We start from the raw sequence: 18,024 nt of genomic DNA, 5'->3' as shown, positions 1-18,024 counted from the left end.
GAGATCTGGGGGTGTATATGAGTCCGACAGTGCGTGTGTGGGACTGGATGGGGAACTGAGGGGATCTGGGGGTGTGCATGGGAGGTCAGGGGTGCGTGAGGGCTCCGGGGGTGTCTGAGGGGATCTGGGGGTGTGCATGGGAAGTCCGGGGCTGCGTGAGGGGCCGGGCGGGTCCCTGAGGGGTCTCGGGGGCTCCCGATGGGTCCGGGCTCTGTGAGGCACCGCGCGGCTCCGAGCGCCCCCCCGCTCCTCTCGCGAGACGTGGCGGCGGCCGGCGGGGCTGTGCCGGGCGGGATCGCGGTGCGGCCCCCCCCCCCGCTCCTCCCAGCGGCGCCGCGGGGCGGATGCGGCGGGGCCGCCATAGTGCGGGCGGGAGGAGCCGCCGCCGCCCGGCCGGGGACGCGCTCCCGCCGCCCCCTCCGCCGCAGCCGGGAGCGGGCGGAGCCTGCGCGGCGCCGCCGGTTTTTTCCCCCCCGCATCCCTCCCGCCGCGCCAGCCGAGAAAGCGACCGCGCTCCTGCCTGGGCAGAGCGGGATCGGGCGGAGGGACCGGAGGCACCGTCACCTGGCGCTGCGGCGGGGGCGGGGCGCGGCGCTGTGTCTGCGGCAGCCCCGGGGCGCTGCTCGGCCGCTTAAAGCAGCGGAGCCGCCGGCCAGGAGGGGCGTTCGGAGCAGTGGCCGCCGCAGAGCGAGGGGAAGGCATGGAGGACAAGGATCTGGCAGCGGGGTCCGCGGGGGATGAGGGCTCCAAGGATGCGCTGGGCAAGCCGCTGGGTCCCACGCCGAGCCAGAGCCGCTTCCAGGTGGACTTGGTGGCCGAGGGGCCCCGCAAGTCGTGCGGAGACATCGGCGCGGCGAGTAAGGGAGGCGAGGAAGCCAAGGGCAGGTTTCGGGTGAACTTCGTGGACCCGTCCGCCGGCGGCGAGAGCCCCGGCGAGCCCGGGGGAGGCAGCTCGGAGGGCGGCAACGTGAGCGGCGTCCAGAACGGCGGCGACACGGTGATGAGCGAGGGCAGCCTGCACTCGGGCGGGCACCACCACTACTACTATGATACCCATACCAACACCTACTACCTGCGCACCTTCGGCCACAACACCATGGACGCCGTGCCCCGCATCGACCACTACCGGCACACGGCCGCCGACCTGGGCGAGAAGCTGCTCCGGCCCAGCCTGGCCGAGCTGCACGATGAGCTGGACAAGGTGAGAGCGGCCCTCGGGCTTCCCCGGCGCCGGGGGTGCGGCGGCTTTTCAGAGTGTGTCGGCAGAAAAGCTTAAAAAAAAAAAAAAAGAAAAAAGCCGAAAGCTCGCCGAGCCTCGAGCAGGCGCAAGTAGCGCGGGTGCATAGCTTGCGTCTCAGTTCTGTTATATATATATTTTTTTTTTTTTTTTTTTTTTTTTTGTCTTTTCGTGACGCAGCGGTATCCATCCCCCCCCACCACACGTGCTTTTGGGAGATGGTCCCCCAGTGCAAGAGGCATTTAGAGCTGTAGGTCTGTTCTCCCCGTCACTGAGCGGGGATCTCTTACAGGTTTTCCACTTCCAAATCGCCTCCAGCAGCTAGGGTATTGATTCGGATAGGGTATTAACTCGGGGGCTGGCCGTGGGAATCAGTCTGGGAAGAGAAGTGAAAACATTTGATAGAGACGCTAAAAAAAAAAGAAAAAAAAAAGGTAAATAAATAAGGATGCGCTCGCTTTGGTATCGGCCGGAGGTTTGTGTGTGCGGCGCCGAGGCAGAGCCCGCTGGATCCGATGGGATCCGGGTCGGATGCTGCTGGATCTGCACGGGCACGGAGCCTGAGCGAGCCCTCCCAGCGCTGCTCCGTGCCTCCCGGCCGCCGTCAAGGCTTGAAACATTTCGGAGCTGTGCGTCTGAAGCTTTTTTTCTATTTTGGACTACGAGTCCGTGTGTTATTTGAGACGGGTTGACAGTGAGAGCCTTCTTTGCATTGCAGGCTGCCTTGGCTAGAAGACCAGCTTTAGCTGAACGTAGAATTAATTTCCTAGACATTTTTCTTGTTTTTAAACTATCATCACTAAGCTAACTCCAGATAAAGATTAACCTCTGGCAGTGCTGTTTTCCTCACAGTTTGAAAATGGGTGTATGGCTGTGCTCAGGAGCCTGTGCTTTGAGTGAGGTCTTTCTGCTGGGTTTAGGGAAATAAAGAAATGCATGGCCCACATTCCAAGGAAACGAATATTTTGTTTCCAGAACTTTTTTTTGCATCCCACTTTTCACCCCTTATAGGTGGAGTTCCTTGAGGAAAGGTGTGTTCTTTCCAGATTTACTCGTTTCTCACCATTATTGGGCTGCTCAGTGCATCAGCACTGATATGTGGGGTTTGGGGTTTTTTTAGGGAGTGTTGGTGATCGTTTAAGTGTATTTTTGACACTGACTGTGGAAGTGTTCCACTAGAAGTAACTGGTTGGTGTATTGCAAAGATACTTGTTTGTGACATCTGAGATAAGATGTCAGATTCTAATTACTAACCATCGCTGCAAATTACTCCTGCCTTCCAGGTCCGCTTTTGATGGAGCTAAATGATGATCTGTGGTCTCATTCTAAGTTAGTATGAAATCGAAATTGTCGGTTTTTGCCATGTGTGCCATAAATGAAACACATGTATGTGTGCTCATAGTGCATGTGAAACCACGCTGGTTTTCTGTCCTCCTGCTCCCCCAAATTTCTGACGCCTGGTCCATGATGGGATGACCAGGTGTTGGATACTCAGCATTGTAAGCAGAACATTTCTCAGATTTCTAAGGCTGGCAGATGGCATTTTCAATGTGTTCATATTCCAGCACTGTGGAAAGCTCTTTGATACCATTAAGATATTTCAGTGCAGGATAGAACATATTGTGGAATTACAATTTCTAAAATTGTAATTTCTTTATTAAGAAGAAGTTAATGGCAAGGAATTATCTTTGTAGTCTGTGGCACAGAGGAGTGGTAGACAACCTAATTACAGGATCATTACCAAAACAGTTCCATAGTGAGCATTAATTAAGTCAAATTATTAATTTCTTAAATGTCATTAATTTGTTCTCCAGTGTGGATAGATGTGCATGTGAAGATACTTCCTTTTTTAAAGCCATGCCCTGTCTACTTGGGCCCCTCCTCTCATTAAATAAATGTTGGGGTGGAATATGGAATTTTGGTTGCACTTGATATTAAGTATTAATTTTTTTAAAAGGTCACAATATAAACTTCAGAATTTTAAGTTGAAGTTCAGTGGAGTAACCCAAGTTTTCTGTCACAGGATGTTTAATGTCCAAAGCAGTTAAGGTGTTAGCAGCTACTTAGGCTTATAAGAAGAAGGGAAGCCATTATTTTTGCTTCCAGCTTCGCAAAACACTTTCCAGATAAAGCTGTGAACACAAAAGCTTTTAATAAGGGTGTGTTGTGCATGCTAATAGCATTGGATACCTGCATTCCTGGCAATCTCATGTCAATCTCACGGGACTATCAAGCACATCCCATCTCTGATTGTGTGCTTGGTTTGCGAACACAGAGCCCTGATAACTTATAAATCAAGATGATGCTGTACTTTTATGTGGAAGATGTTCTCAAAGCTGTTGTGCCTTTTTTTTTTTTTTTTTTTTTTTTTTTTTTTTTTTTTTTTTTTTACTGTTGCCAGGGGGCTTTTTGTGACTTCAGTTCCTGCTGACTAGCAGGTCCCTGCTGTTGAGTAGTGCTGTGCATTTGGGAAAGTGGCTTGAAGAATTAACCTTGCCCTTTAGCTGTGGGTTCTGTACCAATTTATCGGGTACAGCATGTCTGTGCAAGGCAGCTGGTACATCCCAGCACCTTCACAATAAAGTTTGCACAGCCCATTGTTGTGCCTCTGTGCTTGACCCAGTGCATCAGGAGTGGCAGATACTTTGTGTAAAGAGCGATCCAGGGCTGTTTACCAGCGGTATGGTTCGCTGCTTTGAATGCAGCTATTTTATCCAGCAGTTAGAGTTCCTGCTATTCTGTTTGCTTTTAATAAGTAGATAAATGTGAGGCAGCGTTGAGCATTGTTGATGCCAGTGCCCAATATAGAACAGATTTTTTTCTTTTCCTTTAGCTTTGTTTAGAAGCTTCATCTGTCTAACACTTCTGTTGATTCTGTTCTCGCAGAAAAGCAGTGTTGGAAGAAGAGTGACTGTTTGGGGAAGACACACACTTGTACCGGAGGGGTCCCATTTCCAAAGGGTTTGTCCTGCAGTCCTGGTGGGCTAAGTGTTTGTGTGGTCATTCCAACAGTGGCTCTTCTCATAGGAAAGGGATTCTTGTTGAAACTGGCTGTGGAAACATAGCTAGGTGATGCTGCAGTACTCTGAGGTGGATGAATTGCATAACACTGCCCTTGGTTGATCATATTAAACTCCAGGTGAGGGGTCTTGCATTAGTATGTCATTGACTGCAGATAACTAAGGTGATCAGCCTGCTCCTTACCCAGTTGGTATGTGTTGATTTCTCTCTGCTTTAGAGAGATGAGAGAGAGAATTTGGTGATGCTGTTGCAGTTGCTGTCTTGTAAAGCGAATGTGTTGCAGGAGCTCTGGTCTCCAGAGATGTTGGGGTGAGAGGGTGTTTATTAGCAAAAAAGTGGGAGGGAAGTCAGCCTACCATGACATGCAGGTTTTTCTTGCAGTGGTGTCCCCTGCCCTCTTGAGGGGGATCTGTCTTCAGACCATGGGAAGATTAAAAACATTCTTTTGTTAATTTTTTGCCTGTCCTACAGCTTGTCTTGGGTCAGCTACATCTGTAGATCAAGATACAGCCTGTAGAAATACTGCCCGCCTGCCTTTGTGCCCCTCAGTTTATCAATACCATGTCACAATATCACAGACATTATTGTTCTGACAAGTCTGTACTGTTAGGGTATTCAGACCTGCGCACTGTAGCCCACTGAAATAATTTAGGATTTTTCTGTATAGCATTGAGTGGTTTGGGGAGATTCTGTTTTTGTTTTTTTTCCTTTAAGACTAGATCTCGCTGTGTATGAGTGGTTCTGATTTGATCTCTGCGCAGTCCCTCGCAGCCGTGGTGAGTGGATGTGGTGTGAACCAAGCCCTCTGCTGGCAGCTCTGCTCTGCTGCTTGTTAAAACACCCACCGGGAGCTCTGGCAGGGCAAGGAGCTGATCTCAGAGCAGGATCCTTGCACCACCTCCACCCCATCCCCATCAGCATCAAATTATTAATAAAAAACAAAAAGAAATCCCAAGGTATTTAAAAACACAAGTGTGCTTTGCTTCCTCCCGCACAAAAAGTCTGTGCACCTGTCATTTGAATTTGGAGACAGGTGTGAGAAAAAGGGCGATTACTGGTAGTCCTGATACAAATTGAGGGGTTTTTGGTTTTTGTTTGTTTTTAGTCAAGTTGGGTGGCTGTAATTGTCTTCAGTTGTCTTTTGGGCTTTGTTAAGTATTTTCTCAAATGCTGCAGTTTTTTCTCTGACCCGATGACTTCAAATGTTTAACATAAGCACAGTAAAAAGGTCTATGTTTGGCACTGCTTTCTAAGAAATTTGAATTCTGTCTTGAGAATGTTGAACAACTGCTGCATCTCTAATAATCGTTTAGTTGTATTTTCTTTCAATTCGTGGTTTATGTTTGCTTAGCCTGTAATAAAAGCAGAACTGAGCTAAAGATGCATAAAAGGCTAAAAGATGATTGTAGGATATCAAGGTAGCTGACCCTGCTCCTTTCTTCCCTCTCACAGAAGACTGAGACCCTCTTGCAGATGGTTTTTATTGAACCACCTTGCTGAGTCTTTTCTGCAGTCTGGAGGTTTCTTTTTTTTTTTTCACTTCTGGTTATTTTTAATTTAAATTACATTTCCTTCTTTCTGTCCTTCATATATGTGAGCAGAATTTGAATCTTCTTTCTGAAGTTCAGTGTACTAAAATTAAACAAGGGAAGCTCTCTTAGTCTTGGTCCCAGTGCTGTTGTGTGTCCCAGAAGCCTATAATTGGTATCTGTTCTTTCATCACTTTTAAACAGCAGTGACCTTAATGCACCTGTACTCAGTGAGGCTTTACTTGCACCGTGCAGAAGAATGTTTTTATGCTTTTTCAGCCTGTGTCAGGAATCCTCATTTTGCTTACACTGATACCCCACTTATGCCCAACCGTCTTTATCAGGGAAAAAATGAGTGTACTGCTCTGTTTGCAGCAGTAAATAATATTACTGTTCCAGGGGTTGTATTTTATAAAAACCTTGTATAATTTTATTTTTTTTGTTGCTTGATGCTTGTTTCTCTTGAATATTTGTTAAGTCTTTAGTCCAGAACACCCATGGAATGCTAAAAAACATGACCTGTGTTCAGCAAACTGCTAATATTGTTCTTACTGCTTTTTTCCCCCCCCCATGTCCCAGGGAAGCTGGAAATAACTGAACCTTTAGCAGCCTATATAGCTCACAGCACAAGTGTGGACTGCTGCTGAAAGGAGTGAACTTTTTGCTGTCACAGATCTTAGTTGGATCTGATACAGATCTGATCTGGTTTACAGAAAGCCTACACCCCCTGTGCTGCAAAATCTTGTACTGCATGTGGTGATTCAGTTCCCTGATCCAACACTTAAGGGTTCTCATCAGTCTTCTCACTGCACACAGGCATCAATAAAAACGTTTGAGTGTGCACTCCTAATATAAATATATTCATTTGCTTTAAAATTTTATATACATGTGTGTTGCAGACATTTCTCCACAGAAATCCTTTCTTTCAGATTTCTGCGTCTTTGGGAGGCCAGAGGCCCCCGAAGAGAAGGTAAACAATTATTATCAGCTGCTGGGGAATGCAACAGGGACACCTTGATTGGCTCATTTTCTATGTTTATAATTAAGAGCCAATCACCAGTGCAAGCTAGGGGACTTGAGTCCTTGAACACAACTTTGTTGTAGATTCTTTTCTACCTCTTCTTAGCTTAGCTAGCAGCTCTGCAAAACCTCTCTCTATATTCTATTTAGTATAGTCATAATGTATTATATAATATCTTAATAAATCAAGCCTTCTGATTCAAGAAAAAAGATTCACCGTCTATCTATCACCAGCCGCGGTAATACATGTGCTTTACAAATATAAATTATATATGCTGTACAAATAATGTGTATAGCACAGAGTAAAACTTCAATAGTGATATAATGATGAAATTCACACTTTCTTTTTTTTCTCTTTATTACCATTACAAAAAAAAGGTGTCACGCTCCCACTGGACTGTTTCGGAGCTGGTTAAAGAGGAAGGCTGCAGAATTCGCCTTCACATTAACTTTTTTTCTCTTTTGGTACTGTACTTGAATTAGATGTCAAATGATTTTTATTCTTGAAGAACATTCTTGCAGAGGAGGAGCTTGGCAAGATCAGTATCTTGGAGTAATTTTAAACCACTATACTACATCTTCTATTGAATTCTTGAGATTTTTTCCTAAAGCCTCATATAATATTCATTCATGAGCAACCCCAAACCCATTTTCCCCACTTCTTGGTATAGGTAATAGCAATTACACTATGGTCATTGATCTCTATTAAATTTTTTTAAATTAGTTGACTTCAAATTATTTGCTTTTCAGAGTTTTGGGAGCTATCCAGTTTTTGCAGTTTAAATCCAGAATGATCTTTGATTTATTTCTGTACTTCACTCTGTTGATTATACCTCACAGACTTACTGACATTTCATTTATGCATAAAAAATAACCTTGGATGTATGGTCTGTGCCTTGTAAACGTGACTGATTTAAGGATAAGGTGACAAAAAGAGTAAAGAAATTCTAAAAAAATTAAAGTTCCATTTTAATAAGAGGGGTTTTCTCTTGCATCTGCATTTTGTTAGCTAACTTCCCTTCATTGAATCCACTGCTCCTACTTCAGATGATTCAGTTGTTTGGGTTTTTTTAAATTCAAAGAAAATAGCTCTGTCTGTTTCAGCTGTGAAGGAGCTGTGATGCTACTCAACTTGGTCTGTCAGTCTGCATGGCAGGGACTCCTAAGACTGTTCTGAGTAATACTGCTTTTGAACTGGAAGCAGTTTGGCAACTTTGGCTGAAATGTGGTGCTGTGCCAGTGCCAGCGAGTGCTTTTCTGTGTGAACGTACCAGCCCTGCTCACTCCTGGCTCAGGGCTGTGCTGTAGCTGCACTCAGCATTTCAGAAGATGACATTAAAAATTCAGGTGGTACTTTAAATTATTTTTTTAGGATTACTTCAATGGGCTTTTGGTCTGTTGCAAGCCAACAGGTAAAATGTAATTTTTCAGGAACTTACTACATTGGAGCTAGACTTTTTATAGAAATGGGATATTTTCTTGGGGTTTTACTATTGCTGCATATTGCTGCTCCTGTTTCCTACTTCTTGAATAGAAAGTGCACCATGTTTTGCAGAAGTAGATGAAAACCAAAAGCTGTTAAGAGCAAGAATGCCTCAAACTAACCTTTGTTTTTGGGGTGGGGAATAGATGACTTGTGTGTGGTTTTGGCTGAGGTTGAGTTTATTTCCTTCCCAGTAGCTGGTGTGGGGTTCTGTTTTGGGTCTGTGCTGGACACAGGGTTGATAATTCAGAAGTGTCTTTCTTTTTGCCGGGCATGATGTGCAGAGAGCCAAGGCCTTTGCTGCTCCTCCTGTGGCCACGCTGGTGAGGAGGCTGGGGGTGCATGGGAGGGGACACAGCCAGGACAGTGACCCAGGCTGACCCAAGGGGTCTTCCAGACCAGGTGACAACGTTCTCAGTGTAAAAACTGGCAGGAGAAGGAGGAAGGGGACATGGGGAGTGATGGTGTGTTTATCTTCCCAACACCCTGCTCTGGAGGGGGCTGCCCAGCCATGGGAAGCAGGGCATTCATTCCTTGTTCTGCTTTGCTTGTGTGTGTGGCTGTTGCCTTCCCTGTTGAACCGTGTTCATCTCAACCTGTGAATTTTTACCCTTCAGTTCTCTCCCCAGTCCTGCTGGTGGAGGAATGAGTGAGTGGCTGCTTGGGGCTGGGCTGCTGGAGTTAAAACTGTGGTGACTTGGAAATCTAATGTGTCCAAAGCGACAAGACTGAAATGGATTCTCTTTTATACCTAATAGCAGAACATTGTATTTCTTGGACTACACTTGAGTATGCTAAACTTCTCTGCAGGAGGCTTCCTAATTGGATTTACTTCAGCTCTTATGCAATCAAGTGCTGCATCTGCTTCATTCTGGAGTGTTTCAGGCTTCTGTGTTTCAGATACTCATGTGAAAACCACCTGTGTTCAGAGCCTGGATCCACTTTTCCTGTGAAGTGTGTCCTTCCAGGACAATGGATATCCAAAGGAATATTGCAGTCAGTGCACAGTAAGGAATAATTGCTTCTGTAGATCATTCAGAGTGCAGAGTGGTGGTTCTGGGAAGGGTGGCACACGTCAGTGGAGAAATGAAGGTGCATTCTTGAGGTGTGCAGTAGACTGCATCCCTTTCTTTCCCTTACACTGAAGGGGTTGGTTGCCCCTACACTTGAGAGGAAGTCGTGCCTCCTGCAACTTTCTGCTAACCAGAACTGCAGAGACTGGAAAGGGAAATTTGGGCTTTTTTTTTGCAGGGGAAGTTTGGTTTTTTGGCAGGAAGGCCTTATTTTAGCTACAAAATTTCTGGGAGTGCAGACCATAAGCATTTGGGTTTTCCAGCCTGCAAAGCTACTGAACAAAGGTATTTTCTCATTTCTTTCTAATTTTCATGATCAGTCCAGAATTTTCATACCCTCCTGTGCTTAGGAGGGATGTATGAATCAAGATGTAAAGATGTGGGGAAGTTTTCTTTATTTTGCAGAGTGCTCTCATTCTTTAATTAATGTTTATGCTAGGGGGGAAAAGCGAATATTATTTATATTTCTGATAGGATACTGGTCTTGCATACCTGTAGGTGTCAACAAAACTTTGCTGCTTTATCACATGTCAAAACTGCTTCAGAGAGATGCAGCCTTCACGTAATAAGCTTAGAGATTTGTCAAGAAAACTGTGTTCCAGTAAGACATTAAAGTAGTGCTAATCTTCATCAACAAATCTCTTTATTTGTAAGTATACCACCTTGAAAGAAAGGATTTACAACTAAGCTGAAATCAATTGCCTGAGTAAGTTTCCTGATTAAGTCTTGCTAAATTAGTTAATGCATCATACTACATGGAAGAGCTGGGGAATGAGTTGATGATTATCCCTTTAGAAGAATTAAAGTAAAAATGGCTTTTAAAATCATTATATATACAATATATATATGCACACACATAAAAAACCACACTGTTTAAATGTTTCTCTATTAAAAGCAGTGTGCAAGACAGAAATATAAGCTGATGGCAGAGGCACATAGCTAATCCTTCAGTTGACATGTTAATTGCAACTATAAATTTCTTCTGTTTAAAATTGCTCTGCTGCAATCACAGTACAACACTCTTTAATTTCAGCTTAAGATAACATTAATGTTCAGTTTGATGCAATCTCTTTTAAAATCTCTGGAAGTGGATGCCAAAGGCATTTGCTACTACATTTTAATGTATAATTGTAGAGAAGGTAATATAGTGAAAGCATTTAAGTTTTGGTCTCTTGGCTGCAAACCTACAAAGGATTTCCTTTGATTGAGGTGAGTAACCAATGATTGTAAACTGTTCATGTTTGAATCCACGGAATCCCAAGTTTTAAGAACTGACTGTGTTTTTTCTGGGCAGTTTATCTCCTGCTGTTCTAGGTAACTTCTGGATGCCATTTAATGGCTTAGTAGGCTTTTTTGAAGTTATGACTGTAAAGACACCAGGGTGGGAATTAGGGCACATTTGCTAATAGAATTCATAATTCATTCCTGTTTTATAACCGAGTAGTAAAATATCTAATATGACTGCTGAAATTTCTCAACTGCTGTCAACAGCAATGACTAGTCATTGTTCCCTGATAGTATTATTTTTTTTTTAGTTAGTTCTTTAAAGAAAATGCTAAGAATGTGTTAGGCAGACTGAGGTGTCTTGAACATGTCTTTGTGCCATGTTTTCTTTCTGTGTGCTACCTGACTGGGTTTTCCTCCCCCCGGGAGCAATGATGATCAGTCAAGCTTTCCATTAACTCCTGAAAAACCTGAGCATCTGAATCTTTCTCGTTAGCTTGGTTTACTGTTTTTAACTAATAAATAATCAGAAATCTGTCAGTTGCTCCACGTGTTCTCTGGAAGATACTGGCTTTCTGAGTAGCAGTTTCTAAGTGAGGGATAACCCTGTCTTAAGTGCCAGAGATTCAGATTGTTATATCTTTGAGAATTTACATTTTCATTGCTCTTTCATCAGTTGAGAGTTGTGCATGCTTGTTCTTAGTTTCCATACTTGTCACCATCTTTATTCCAGCAGACCAGAAAATACTGACCAGTCAGGTTGTTCTTTAAGAGAATGTTTCTTAGAGTAAGATTTTTAAAAAGTCATTACCTGTGATACTTCCTCCCTTTGGAGTTGTTTGTTTCCCTTACAGGAATAAAAACCACTTGAAAACTGTCAGACTTGGCAGAGCTGTTGTCCAAGTTTAGTGTTAAAAACTCTCTGTGATTTGTAGTTTACGAGCAAAGTTAGAAATAGTATCCCAGCCTCTCTTGAGAAGTGATTTCCTGAAAAAATGGTTGCAAACAGTAGTTGGTGTCACCAGCTTGAGTCAAAGACTGGTGAAAACTTCTATTCCCTCCTGTATATTTAAGTACTGAAGTACTCTGGAATCTCAGGCAACCAAACCCAAGGCTTTTATTGATAAAGGACTTATAAGACTGACTGGTGTCCCTGGGCAACAATGTGATTAAAACCATTCAGTGGAGATTTAGGTGTTTAGGAAAGGAAGTTCAGTCCTCTTGATCTCTTTCAGGACTGTGCAGATAAAGCAGTAAAAGATAAAAACAGCTTATCAAACTGACTTGTAGACAAAAACTGGGAATTTTATGATTACAAACAATAACACGCTGCAAAAGAAATGTTTAAAGAACAGATACATTTGGTACGGCTTGGTGTCCTCCAGACTGCATTTAATACCTAGCTTATTATTTATTCTTTATCAGACAGCATCACACTTGTACCAGTACAGACTGTTTTCAAAAGTTCTGTTATATAAGAGGTAAACACCATAGCAACAGGATTATTCTATTATTCATAGTTATTCTATGCATGAAATACATTTAGCGCTTCTAAAGTCTTTTATTCAGCTCCTTGGAGGTGTCACAGGTGGTTGGAAATAGAGTCCAAAAGTTCATCTGCTCTTTGAAGGAAATGATCTTTGGTAGTGTTTAAAAAACCTTTGAAGTGTTACCATCATTTGAGGCAAAATGTCTACTAATTCTTATGTAGCTGGATAGCTTTCTCTCTTCTGTCATTTTTACTGTATCTGTGCTCTGGCTAAAGTGTCCTTTAGCTAGGAACCAAAAAAATCAAAGCAAATGTTTATAAACTTTTTTCATGTGTGTTTTGAACTGTGTTAATTCTGAAAAAAAAACCAGGTTTTGTAGCCATAGTCTTAATAGTGTGCAGGACTGGAATTGGGATATATGGGAGTATAATCTCTTCAAATAATTATTCTTCCTCTGAGACACATGGTCAGCTGCATCTGGATCAATACATTTTACTGCTTTTTTCCTTTCCACAGAACAAGGAACATCTTAAAATGGCAATGCCTACAAAATTAACCTTTGGGAGACGAAAACAAGAAATTGTGGTTGTAAGGGCTCGTGAGCAGGTTGCAGTGGAGCTGAGCCACAGTGAGGGACTGCAGGAGATCTGTGAGAGCATGGAACTGTTCTGTCAGTACTCTCTGGGCAAAGATGGTTCTCAGGGTAGCTTCCTTTATTCTTTTTTCTGTTCTCAGTAAGCATGAGAGAGCTATGCTCATTAACAGAGTATAGGTATGTAATCAGAATGAAGTATGTATCAGCATATAGTATCGGAATTTAGAATGCAGGTACAAAGCAGTTTCAAGTGTAAGCAGCTTGACTAGATGTAGTGGAAGGCCATTTTTATGTTTCTTTGCAGAAGGTGCAGCTTGAAAAGATTAGGCTCTTGATTTTTAGCATTATGATAATATAAACTATTGAAACCAGCTTCAGTGCTGTATCCTGCCAAGACGAGAAGAAACTGCTTTTGTGAAGCCTTTCCAGGGAGATTCTGTGAGAAGAACCATGCCATATTACATGGCTTGTGCTAAATCTGTAGCTGGCCAAATGTGAGGAATGGGAAAAGCAGTTAAATGCTGTAGTCTGAGGTGCTTCTCTGGCCTCCTGTTTTTGCACAGGACTAATAACAGTGGGAGGGATTAGCTAAAGAAGTCAGTGACTACTTGGAACATGCCAAATCAGGCAGTTCACAGTGACAGCAATCTGCCTGGAGATCCAGAAAATAGTCTTACATACAAACTTGCTGGTGGTCCTGCCCTTTACTTGTGGCTTCCAAGTTGTGATTCTTGAAAAGAAACAAGACTTCATGTGTGTTTATTCTGGTATTACCTCATACGGTGCAACATAGCCCAAGTATGTTGCCATTAAGATGGGATTTAGATAAGTTCACCACAAAAAAAAAAAAAAAAAAAAAAAAATTATGCTGCATGTATCAAGAACTCATAAATGAAGCAGTTTTTACTGAACTTTTTGATGGACCAGTGTATTACAGGCTGTTTGTGAAAAATCTCAGATCTCCTCTACCAAAATATCAAGTATTTTCTCATTACTAATTTATGTCTAATATATGTGGAGGCTATTCACAGTTGTCACAAATAACATATTGTTATCATCCAACACTGGAGATGAAATAGAAGATTATCTGTGTAGGAGCAGAAATTAACTGTTGCTTGTCTGAAGTCCTGTCAGTGTGTGACAGAATTGTCAGCTTGTAAACATACCTTATTTTTCCCATAACAACGTACATGAACACCATTACTCTTTTTGGACTGATTATTTTGTTTTAAGAATTGTGTTAATAAGATTGTTTATGGTCTGAAATGCTAAACCCCCTTTTCTTTCCCCTTCTGTTACACCCCCTCCAAACCCACAGTGTGTTAGTGTTTTTTACTGTTTATGAAGATCTTATCGTGCATGTATTGGCTGTTCTAAAATAGTGCTGGGGCAGTTTTTTCCATTCAGTGTCTGACTTGAGTAGAAGCATTGTTTCCTCATGAACACGAGCATGAAAAATACTACGCCTGCTTGATTTACAGCTGAGACCACAGTGGTTCTTTCTTAAGGTCGCCTTAGAGGGCTGAACTTGGAGCCTTCTGGAGTGAAATTCCTTTGTGCCCACACTCTGTAATATCTGTTCTCAGTGCTGCTTTATTGGGCACCCACCAGCACTGATAACCAGGAATAACCTTTCAGTTATTACATTTTGCTTGTGCCTCAAAATATTTTCCTAAGAAATATTGCACGGTGTGGAGAGACGAGACATACAGAACAAAACTTGCCTGTGTTCACAGTGTGCAGTATCTTGGAGCTGATCTGGTAACTGATAACTCAGAATACCAGTTGTGACCCATTATCTCCTCCCCAGCACACAACAGGCTGAGCTGTGGGCTTGTTTGAGCACTGCAGGGAAATGTGTAGCTGCCACATGGTGGTTGAGGTTTTGGGGTGACATTTGGGGAAATGTGTGCAGGTTTTACCAATACTTGGCCCACCATGCTCACATGATGAAGTATATGATCCTTTCTTAGACTAGATACAAATATTTCTCTACCTTCTTACCGAACCTGTCCTTGCAGCAAACAAACTCCAAGCTTGTTAAAAAAAAAAAAAAAAAAAAACCAAACAAAAACCCAAGGTATTAACCAAACCACTTTATTCACATTTCACTATTTTAAGACATGAAGATAAAGATTCCGCCTACCATTCCTTGATCCTCCCTGACCAGTCTTCTCAGAGAATAATTTTGTTATTTCTTATTACTGACATGATGCGTGTTGTTGTAATAGCAGATGTTATCTAACGTTGGCAAGTTTTTTTGGCCAAAGCTTAAAAATTGTTTAGATAATTTGAATGTGACTCCTTTTATGTAATGGTTTAAAATAGAGTTTGTTCCAAGTATAATGTGGTGGTTTTCTGTGAGGAATAAGAATGGGTTTTATATGAGCAAGTAATTAGTGGTTGTACTGTCTCATGCTTGATTGGAGGTTCTGGCATAGTGATGAACATGTTTATAATCTGCCCCTTGTTTTAATGCATCTTTTTTCTCTCTGTTCCCTCCCCACTCCTGAAAGGAGTCATAAAGGGATATATTAATGCTTAGAGGGATTTTTACATTTTGTTTTGCACTTCTAAGCTATTGGAGCAGGGTAGGTGGTCGGCTCATCCTCTTCTGGCATGAACCTCAGGCTTGAGTAGGAGACGTTTTCTTAGTTCTGGTTCAGGCAGGTCAGCATTTCTGAAATGCAGCAGCATTGTAATTCTCCTTTTGGTCCTCACTGTTCTTCTTATCACTCTAAATGATTATGTGCCACTACTTGATTTGGCTAAATGATTATGTGCCACTACTTGATTTGGTATTCAGTGCCTGAATACCAATAATCAGCAATCAGTAGATTCATCTGGTCAAAGGCTGTGCAAATCTCTCAACAATTACAGCCATTACAGCAGGAAAGCTGCAGTTCAGCAAACTGGGTAACTCCTGGTCAGGTTTCTATTTGTCCTCTGTTTAGTGTATATAATACATACACACACACACAAAAATATTTTTTATATATATATAAACACATGAGGTGTCTTTTTTTTTTAAATTGTAATCCCTTCAGGATGCAATATAATGTGCTCTTTAAGAGAGAAAACTGTTAAAGGTAATGATCTGGAAACTGGTCTTGATTCTGCCTAACAGTGGAAGGCTTGTGCCTTACAGGATGACCAGATGTGTTGCAGGTGTATCTGTTTCTATGGGAATTTCATAATTCCACATCAGTGAGAGAGGCACTGGCATGAGCCTGTGCTACTGACCTTTGGATAAGGTTGACATAATCTGTTTTTAAAAATCTGGTTTTTAAAAACCAGACTGTATGGTTGTAAAGTATATTTACTGCTGATAGTGAGAGCATATGAGGCACCATAACTGACAGGTGTAGAAATATTTCCTCCGAACCCTGTGCTGAGGATGTATCTGGTACTAATATATCAAGAGTAGAAAGAATTCGGTAAAATACCTCACCCTAACCTTTATTAGTCTTTCCCTGCATACACTTGAAAGCCTTATTTGTGTCCATTCTGTTTTGTGTCTTACTTAGCAAATGTGGGTTTTGCTCTTTACGTTGTTGGGATTGAATCTCTAATTGTTAAAACGTTTTCTAAGCCCTGGGATGCAGGCTACTTTGCAGTATCCTGCTTGAGCTGGTTTGTTGGACGTTGTTCAGGGTCTTTCTACTGTATCCATTCTTAATACTTGTTTCCTTGGATAAACTACTTAGAGTGCTTCTTGCTTTCTTACAGCAAGTGTAGGAAATATTTGAGTTTAAATGTTCTGGTGCTTGCCTGGCTTGGCAAAGCAAAATTGCCTTTAAAGCAAGCATATATGTGTGTGTATACACGTATATTTTCAATTTATGTTTAAAGTTGAGGTTTTCTGCATCTTTGAAGTTGAGAGTTGAATTGTAAATAAAAGACATAAGTTGGCCTTTGTCCATGGGGCTGGTTTTGTCTCCATCTGTGATCCTTCCCATTTAAATGGTGAGCAGTATTTGGGAAGAGACTTCTCTTCCCTCCTTTTCCCTGACATGCCAATCTCCCATCCTTCTTTCTGGCAGCATCACCTTACAAGGAGTAGTAGAATAGTTTGCAGGGAAATGAATAATTTATTTCCTGAAAAATTGATCAAATGACAGCTATGTCAGAACCACAGGAAATGCTACAGCAGAGACCAGTAACTTGTGGTAGAGCAGTCTGTGCTTTCACATAAGAAGTAAAATTTCTTGTGCATTTGAAATCTTCCAGCTCTTTTTCTACAGACCAGATGTTTGACTTTTTTGGGGATCTGGAGCTGTTTCTTGAATATACTTATCACATTGGCTGTTAACAGTTTGCTCTTGTAAGTTTGTTGTATGTTCCTTTAAATCTGAGATACGCATCATGCAAGGGGTATAAAGGAGCAGCTCAAAACTTCTGACATATCTTTCTTTTTGTTTTTCTGTAAAAGATTTTTTTTTTTTTTTACAAGATAAGTTTCACATGGCCACTCTACTCTGTCAGTGACACAAAAACTTTTTTTTGTGTTTTCAAAGGAGCCCTTTGAGGATGGCTACGCAAATGGTGAGGAGGGCACACCAGCTGGGGATGCAGCTGCTGCTTACACACCTGACAGCAAAGGGGTGGTCAAATTTGGCTGGATAAAAGGTGTGCTGGTAAGTTTGATATATGGTTCTTCAGTTTTTTACAGGTGCTGATCTATTCTTACAAATCTTTCCAACTGCCTTCTTTGTTGACAGGCATTGTGATAGTGCAGTATAAAGATTACGTGCGTGAGAGATGTGATAAATGCCGTAATTTTATGAAGGGTTTCTCCTATTTCAACTGAGTTTTAAGGCAATAAGTACTTCAGGGCTTTAAGTTCTGAAGGGTTTACGGTTTCTTAACACAGCTGTTAACATATTTTACATTGCATGATTTCCAAGAAGGAAAAAGATACTGTAGTAGAAAAATGCATGCTGTACTTCAGTGGTTTGGAGAGGTTATCTCCTTTTCTGTAGGACTGATATATTACTCTTTAGGGAAGAGAGAGACCCAAGATCTGTTTTTAGTCTCCTGTCTAAATTCTGAACAAAGCAAACTCTTATTTTTATTGAGACCTAAGAGTTGTAAATACAAGAATTTAAATAAAAAATGCATACCTCTCCATCCTTTTATTGTGCATATGTGTTTTAAGACACAAAAGGTAGAGAAATGCTGACTTGCAGCAGGGTTTTTGTTCTTTTAAGAAGAGTAAGTTATTTAGTAGGGTGTTGCTTTAGTGCATGGTTTGGTTTTTTTTTGAGAGAGAGAGAGGTTTGTGGGAGATGCAGACTGGGGTTTTAGACCTCATGATATTATAGACACTTCTGTATATTTTAATTCATCTAT

At 42.1% G+C, this 18,024-nt stretch overlaps 1 protein-coding gene across 1 annotated transcript in view; it reads left to right on the top strand.

Annotated features, from left to right (window-relative positions):
* Positions 1–476: 476 nt before the first annotated feature.
* SLC12A2 (solute carrier family 12 member 2) overlaps positions 477–18,024 on the top strand; it is a 56,814-nt gene continuing 39,266 nt past the window's right edge. The window contains exons 1-2 of the mRNA XM_059491830.1: positions 477–1,201; positions 17,190–17,309. Of these exons, the coding sequence (XP_059347813.1) occupies positions 701–1,201; positions 17,190–17,309 (621 nt within the window). The 5' untranslated portion in view covers positions 477–700. The remainder of the gene's footprint in view (positions 1,202–17,189; positions 17,310–18,024) is intronic.

Source organism: Ammospiza nelsoni, chromosome Z, assembly GCF_027579445.1.
Source record: "Ammospiza nelsoni isolate bAmmNel1 chromosome Z, bAmmNel1.pri, whole genome shotgun sequence".
NCBI classification, from domain to species: Eukaryota; Metazoa; Chordata; class Aves; order Passeriformes; family Passerellidae; genus Ammospiza; species Ammospiza nelsoni.
Note: the sequence above shows the minus strand (reverse complement) of the source record. Positions and strands in the feature narration are given on the sequence as shown.